Source organism: Elephantulus edwardii, unplaced genomic scaffold, assembly GCF_000299155.1.
Source record: "Elephantulus edwardii isolate Elephantulus edwardi_28Jun2011 unplaced genomic scaffold, EleEdw1.0 scaffold00453, whole genome shotgun sequence".
NCBI lineage: Eukaryota > Metazoa > Chordata > Mammalia > Macroscelidea > Macroscelididae > Elephantulus > Elephantulus edwardii.
In genome coordinates, this window is record NW_006400203.1 from 153,397 (window position 1) to 161,730 (window position 8,334).

The 8,334-nt window shown below is 37.6% G+C and overlaps 1 protein-coding gene across 1 annotated transcript in view; it reads right to left on the minus strand.

Moving 5' to 3' along the window:
• The window catches only part of IWS1 (IWS1 homolog (S. cerevisiae)), a 102,002-nt gene that overhangs the window by 20,612 nt on the left and 73,056 nt on the right, over positions 1-8,334 (minus strand). The window contains exons 10-12 of the mRNA XM_006902806.1: positions 7,548-7,665; positions 4,911-5,022; positions 4,314-4,370 (exon numbers count right to left, since the gene is read on the minus strand). Of these exons, the coding sequence (XP_006902868.1) occupies positions 4,314-4,370; positions 4,911-5,022; positions 7,548-7,665 (287 nt within the window). The remainder of the gene's footprint in view (positions 1-4,313; positions 4,371-4,910; positions 5,023-7,547; positions 7,666-8,334) is intronic.

Here is an 8,334-nt window from a genome sequence, read left to right on the forward strand (position 1 = left end):
CGGTGCGGTTGGCGCAGGATAGAGCAGGGTTTAGAGCTGTTGTGCATAGGGTCGTTATGAGTCGGAAACGACTCGATGGCACATAACAACAACATCCTGTAACTATATTCACTGGCCTGCTTTATCTCTAACTCTTGGCAACCATTAACCCACTCTTCATTTTTGCTGTTTTGTCCTTCCAGTAATGGTCTATATAAATGAAATCATGTAGTATATAAACTTTTGAGATTGCCTTTCCACCTCAGCACATTTTAGTTCCTTTTTATTGCTGCTAAAGTATTCCATTACTTTTGAAAATCGCCAGTGGAAAATCCTATGGATTACAAAAGTCAGAGCCTATTTTAATTAATGCTGGGAGAGACTTAGCAGAACCTTAATAACAACTACATGTCATAGCATAATACAGTTTGTTTAATCATCTTGGCTACTTCCACTTTTATGAATAAGTCATTAAGAAAATCCATATATAGGTTTTTGCTTGACTGGTAAGTTTTTACTTCTCACGGATAAATGCCCAAGACATTTGCTGCTGGGTCACAAGGTAGCTGAATATTTAATTTCGCAAGAAACTGCAAAACTATCTTCCATACATGCACAAATTTAGTAACTCCATGTCAGAAAGAATAAAAAATTAAGTCTGTATGTAAATTCAAAAAGCAACATTATGATAGGTAGGAAAAAAAGACTGAAGTTTTCAACAATTTCTCTTTACTTAGATAGACAATCAATACCCATAGTGACAGCAGTCAAGAAATTAAAAGATGTGTTGCACTGGGGAAATCTGATGTCAAGGATACCTTTAAAGTGCTGAAGAGAAAGGATAGTCATTGAAAAACTATTGTGTGCCTGATCCATGCCATGGTATTTTCTAATGCTTCCTATCCATCTGAAAGTCAAACAATGAATAAAGGATGATTGAGAACTGATGCATATGAAGTGAGATGTGGGAGAAAATACTGAATATGCTATGGATGCCAAAAGAACAAACAAATTTGTCTTGGAAGAAGTGCAATCAGGGTGCTCCTTAACAGACAAGGATGGTGAACAGTGCAGCAAATAACAAATGCTGGCAAGACTATGAAGAGATTGGAATTCTTTTTTCCCGCTGGTGGAAATGTAAAAAGGTATGACTACAGAAGACCCGTCTGGTACTTTATAAAAAAGTTGGAAATAATACCATTTGACCCAGCAATGCCACTACTGGGAATATTCCCTAAAGAAACCAGAGCCACAACACAACTCAAACAGATGTATGCACGCCCATATATGTTGCAATAGCAAAGAGATGGTAAGTAATCCAAGTGCCTATCAACAAACAAATGGATAGAGAAACTATGGTACATTCACACAGTGGAATACTATGCAGTACTCAGAACTCCTAACTAAAAGATTACGCAATATGGATGAGCTCGAATACATTATGCTGACTGAAGTATCTCAATCACAAAAGGGCAACACAACACCACTGTTCTAAAAGAGGCCTGACATGGTGATATAGGGGCAAATAGGAAATGAGTGGATAGGTAATGAATAGTGCATTGGGACAGATGGAGAGGAAACAAGAATCTTTAAAAGGGATAAATATATGATTAGGCATTATATGTATGACAACAGCCAGGAACAAAAGGTGCATTACAATGTGACTGGGAGAGGGGGCCGTGAGAAAAATATGCAAGAATGAATAATTAACAATTAAAAAAAAATTATCCATCGAGCTGACTTAGACCAGCATATTTGAAGGGGAGGAAACAAATACCTAGCTAATTCTTCCCTTTTTATTCTCCCAATTCAAGCTCTTTGTGCATACTGTTATAATACTTTAGTTTTTCTTCTTGAACTGTCTTTTGAAATCTTCTGCTCATTTCTTTCTTTTCTGCATTCCTATCCCCCTTTGTTTTGGCTTTTTGGTACTCTCGTGCAATTTTCACTTTTTCTGACATCTATGGTGGTCTTTGTAATGAGTCTTTGTTCTTTTCATGGATGATATCCTTGAGGATTTTTAAATTCAGGTGGAATAGTCAGGTTCTGGTCCCTGTGGATTTATTTTCATTTTCTTTAGCTTCTATTTGAATTTGAACAAGAGCAGTCCATATTCAGCATCTAACCTTGTTTTTATCTCTTTTTTTTTCCCCAAAAAAATTTTTTTTCACAGATGTAGTCAATCTCTTTGTAGTTTCATGGAAAGTTCTTAAGCATGGTCATAATATCATGAGAATTTATTTGGAACCCTTATGCTGGTGACATCATTAGGATAGAGCATTTGAAGGCATGTTTATCGTTAAATTGAGACAGTACTGGAGTGCGGAGGGGGAGGATAGAAGGTTAAGATATCATTGAAAGGTAGACTTGCCTGGCACTGGTTGATTTAGAGGAATAGAAATGGCTAGAGTTGAAAACTCCAGCCATCATTTTAATCTAAGTTGTTCAGACAATGATAATACCAGTTCTTAATATCAGAAAGGAATTAAGTTCACAGATGAATTCTGTTTTGATCATATTAAACGTGAAATGCCTAAACAGATACTTCCATAAATATCATAGATTTAGAATTGGGGATTTAACACGTTGTCGCACACTTTTAAATTGATGACCGAGCACCATCACTTGCGGCAATGTGGTAAAGAGAAAGCTGAACTACAAACAGATTTGATAGTTTCCTCCATGGAAAAGACTGTTGAATCAGGAGTTAAAAGGAAAAAAATTAACCAACTGGAGTTTGAAAAGAGGGAGCCAAGTTGAGAAGCCAATAATAGAGAGTATGCTAACTGGGCCTGTGTTTTGGAGGAGATCCTAGTGAAAGAGGAAGCTACCCCAGGGCAGGACAGCTGTTAAAAGAAGTTATTGTTGTAGTTGTAGAAGTTATTGTGTAAGTGAGGACAGAAAGCAGAATGAAAATGAAAGATGAACTAGAAGGATAAGGAGTCTGTGTGTGTAAGTTTGAAACTGTGATAGATGAGACTTTAGGAAAAAAGCAGAGGTTATGAGAAATGTTCTTTCAGCTAGCTGGTTAATCTACTGAGCGTTTCTGTGTGTGAGTGTGAGTGAGTGAGTGAGTGGATGAAAGAGAGAGAATATGAATGTTAAAGACATACGGACTAAATCTTAATAGAAACAGTTTTTGAATTTTCAATCCATTCTTCCCCCAAACACACATACACTTACCCTCAGTTTACCATTGGGAAGACAGTTCCCTATAGTTTGAATGGCTTGAAAGTGCAATTATGTGTTGTTGTTGATTGTCATCAAGTTGACTACAACTCATAACAAATTGATGAGCCTTGCCCTATCATAAACCATCCCCACCATCTCTGATAAGTTCCAACACATTGTTAAAATTACTGTGTGAGTCCATCTTGTTGAGGGTCTTCCTTTTCACCACTCTGGAAGCCCCTTCTCCCTTTGTGGCAGGGCAAAGTACTAATACCTACTTCAAGTTATAAGTAGGCCACTTGGTGGAGCGTAATGAGGCACTGAGGGCGGTGCTGGAGCCAAAAATGCTGCCCCCTGGCTGTGGTCTCCAGTAGGAGCTCTGAGGGGGAAGAGCCACCTGGCCCATGGGTAGAGCCACCTGATGTGTATGAGGAACTTTATCTAAGACACTTTCCTCCATCTCCTCCTCTAATACACCTGTAAGTTACACCTCCAAAACCCTTTAAATCTTTGTTAACTCACAAGTTTGTTCTCTCTCGGTTTGCTCCCTTTCCTATAGGTAACCAGCACACTGAGTCTTGCTCAAGAATCTGAACCCTGAGCCCAGTTCTGGAAACAAAAGGGAAATATAATTGCCAGGCAAGGAAGCAAAGGTGGATGGAGCCTCAAAATTCAACCAGCCACTCCCACTGCAAATACCCTGCAGTCCAGAGGGCAGAAAACATCATGAAAATATCTTCTAACTGAACAAGAAGGCATGCAGCTTCAACCCAACTTTACTACCAGGAAAGTGTTAAAGTGGGCTCCACCTTCATCTCAACACCCCTGTTCAGCATGAAGCAGCCAGAGCATCTGTACCAATTCCCAACTGGGAAACCACAAATAAAGACAATCTCTTTGTGAAAAAAAAAAAAAAATCACCACTGCACTACTACGTGCACCATTACCCTGTCTTTTCCAGTCCTTGCCAGATCTTTCATTTCCTTTATACCTCCCTCCACCCACAAAATTGTGCAACCCTGTGATTTTATCCCTACTCATACCCATCCTTCTGCTTCCACCCTTGCCCCCTTGGATCCCCATACATGTTTTATTAGTTATCTTTCTATTTTTATAATTTAAAAAAATTAAAAAACAAAACAACAATCAAAGAAACAACTTACTTTTCTTCTCCTGTCAGCACCTTTTCCAAGTCTCTTCGGGGTGTTTGACCACCAGTGCTACCAAAAAAAATTAATCAATGAAATAACAAATAACAAATTTTAGATCTTTGTGACAGAGGAGGGGAAATCCCCTAATTCCAACCCACCATATTTAAATATCAAACTTAAAAAAGGTTCTTTACACTGTATTGGGGTAAAAAGCTTCCTATCTTTTAAAAGGACCATTTATGTTAGTATTTATTTGCAACATGATGAACTTTAATAGTTCTATCTGCAACTAATAAGTTGACCTCTGAGATATAATTAATATACTGTATATTAACAGGTTGGGCCAGTAATATTTTCCCCCCCTCCTATTATCTGCAAGTGCCTGGAACATCTGGGAGCCCCTGAAACTGGAAATGTTCACATTCACCCAGCTGACCAAGAGTAGAGGAAATCTTCATTGTATGCATCACATTTAAACCAAAATATTTATGAATTACACAAGTGTTATCAAGCTGAGAGGGAAGAAAGTTTTATCATCTTGCACGATTCCAAACATCTGATTTAGTACAATAACAATTATTCCACTTACTCATACCTGTTCCCTCATACCTGTTCATTCGTCGTCGTTGAGGCATTTGTTCTAAATCTCTCTGCTCCCTCTCTTCCCTTGTCATTCCTTTGTAGTTGGAAGTTAGACCAAATATAGGCCGAGACCACTCATCTGTAACAATTACACAGTTTATAAATGAGCAAACTCCTGCCAGTCTTTCAAATGTCTACATCCTCCGGGTATTTCAAACATTCTTTAACTCATTCTCAACTCATGGCCTTCAAGTTCGAACAAACTCACAGCTGACCATCAAGTTGAAACCAATTCAGAGCTGGCCCTCCGTTGGCCTTCCAAGGCTGTAAATTTCTCAGGAGATTGCTCATCTTTCTCCTGAGTAGATACTGGAAGATTCAAACTACCAGAGAGGCAAGGTTTTTAGGTTAGCACTGCCAATTCCCAAGATCATTTATATAAAAACTGTACAACATCAATACTGCAACTATGTTGCTTCAGAAAATTAGATATTAAAAATCAGTTAACCACCAGCAACCACACAAGTATTAAAAGTAACATGTGACTCATTTTCATATTCAATTAGTATGTTGACATTTCATAAAAACAATCTAAATTTCTAGTTCATATCACAGAAACAGAAACTCTTAAAATTTTTATACTTTCTTACCATAAGCAAAAACAAATTTTCTAAGTACCTAACTGACAATATGGTCAATGAAACCATAGTTTAATGTTGGAGATGTAGGGTCTATACTTAATATAAGTCTAAAATAACCTGGTAAGATGACTATGTAAAAAAGCACTTGATGCCTACTGTTTATAGTGAGTAAAAATGCAGCAGTTCCTGACTTTTTCCCCATAGGCAAGAGGGGTAAGTATAACCTCACTAGTTTCCATGACTATTACAACGTCATGATGGGTCCAGGGGTAGAGCCAATGCAGGTAGAGAGTTGTTTCAAAAGATACATGGACTCCTGAGAATCCCTGCATCATTCTCAATGTTTTACCATCTATATTCTGCCTGTACAGACAGGTCCTTCTTTATAGTAGCCATGTAAAACTAGTGAGGTTATGCTTCCCTTCTCAACCTAAGGGGGGTGGGGGTGGGGGGGGGAATTAAGAATCACTCCATAAAAGTACCAAAAATTTTTTTAACACACCACCTGGCAAGCAGTTACTGATAATATTAAAGATGTAAGTGTTCAGGTCTTTAGTTCATAGGGATGCTATGAGTCCTTATGACTCAACAGCATTTAACAACAATGAGAGAGCTCTGTTGGTCTAATGGATAGAAAGTTATGCTACCAAGCCAAAGGTGGGTGATTTTAATCTATGACCCTCAGGCCTGGTTTTAACTGTTTTGGGTCAAACATTCTTCTAAGTGGTATAACACTGGTCTGTCCATTTGCTGTACAAACGTAACTTGTAGTTGCTGTAATGCTAACTAAACACTGTGACATTGATGTGTCAAATGTGATAATGGTTACCCATGGTAGACAGTGTTTAGTGGAGCTCCCCGATTAAAACAAGCCTGGAAGCAGAAGTGGTATCCACCGGAAACTCTATTAACTTGGAGAAATGATGAAAGTTATACAACTGTTCAGTTCTTTTGTTCATAGGGTCACTATGAGTCATCTACGACTTGACGGCACTTAACAACAAGAAGTAACACTTATCTACGTCTATTTAAAAAAATCTGTATTTCTTGAAAATATTTTGACAAGCTAAAAAGTTTAAAAAAAAATCTGTATTGAAATGCAGAAGTTATTTTTCCTATTCTGAAGTTTTAAAAATCTTTGCCAAAACAGAGTACAGGAAAAGATAAGGAAGAAAACACACATGGCTTCATTCTTAAAGAGCAAAATATTTCAAAAACAATATAGCACTTTCTTTTTTTCTTTTTTTTTTAAAAGAGCACTTTCTTAGAAGAGTTTCAGTTAAATTTTTCTGGTTTTCTTTGGTACCATTAGAAAAGAACCTATAAAGGTTTTGGAGACTATTATGCAACTATTAACAATAGGAGCAGTGTTAAGCATTTTTTAAATTCTGTCCTGTACTAAGTGCTGTGCTATATACACATCTCTCATTTAATCTTTATTATAATTCAAAGTAGGCACATGGTTATCTCAATCTTACAGAGGAAACAAAGTTTAGTATTTAAAAATACCTGGTCAAAGTAATGAGGCAGGTGATGGATCCAGATTGGAAATAACAGTATGACTGACTCCAGAGTCTACATTCTAAACCTTATTATTCATTATCATGAATCATAAGTAGAAAGCATAAACACTTACTTGATATATTTAATATCTGGAAGCACTATAAGCTTAAGGGGGAAAGCTGGTGCCTATAAGAAATGAAAAATTTTCTATCCCACTTTACTAACTTATTTTAAATGAATATAGGTAAAAACAGAATTAGTTTTTTATATATACATGACTATTTATCTGGAGCTCTGAGGGCCTAGATGGTAAGGAGTTGCACTGCCAACCCCAAGATTATCAGAACCCACCAGGTGCTAAGCAATAGAACTCTGAGCAATCTCCTCCCATGCAAAAATAGCCTCGGAAAACCCACTGAAGGTTCAGCTATGACCTATTCAACAGCTATGAATTGTTGTTATCTAGATTATCTGCCTACACACACACACACACACACACACACAAACAAGATTTACATACTGATTAATTTTCCTGCCATATCCTTGTTGGACCTTGATTCTTTGGGGTGCTTGTAGAGATACATCACTGCTCGTCCAATACCACTATGTTTCAGAGTCTCTTGGCTCACACTAGGTAGCTGAGGAATATAAATACATACATATACATTAACCACTCTTATTTTGGGAGTCATGCTAAAGCTATCCTACAAAGCCTCTAAGACCTCTGTCATGTCAGAACAACAAAAATTTCCTTTTCAGATCTCTGTGTATTGAACTAAAAAGCATTATGTGTTCACATCAGAACTGAGTGAACAATTCTTCAGTATTACCTCTAAGCTAAAGTACAAGTGCAAAAACAATGTGAGAAGGTAAGTTAGTAAGTACACTTAGTACTTAGGAGTTTAATAGTCAAGAAAGGTCTTAGATTAAAAAAAAAAAGAAAATAAAGAAATCAATCAAACAGACCCAAGATAAATTTAAGCACAGCAACTTCGTATCTAGGTAAAATCTGTATCTACTTTGCAAGTTTGGTGGTGGTGTTGTTGCTGCTATGTGCCATCGAGTCGCTTACGACTCATAGTGACCCTACATACAAGAGCCCTAAACGCCGTTCTATCCTGTGCCAACCTAGCCATCTCAAAGGTACTCATTCCCATCACTCCAGTCACAGAATCGATCCATCTCATTGAAGGTCCTCCACTCATGCACCATCCTTCCACTCTGCCAAACATGATGTCCCTCTCCAAGGACCAGTCCCTCCTTGCAACATGCCCAAAGTATGTCAGACGAAGCTTCAGAATCCTTGA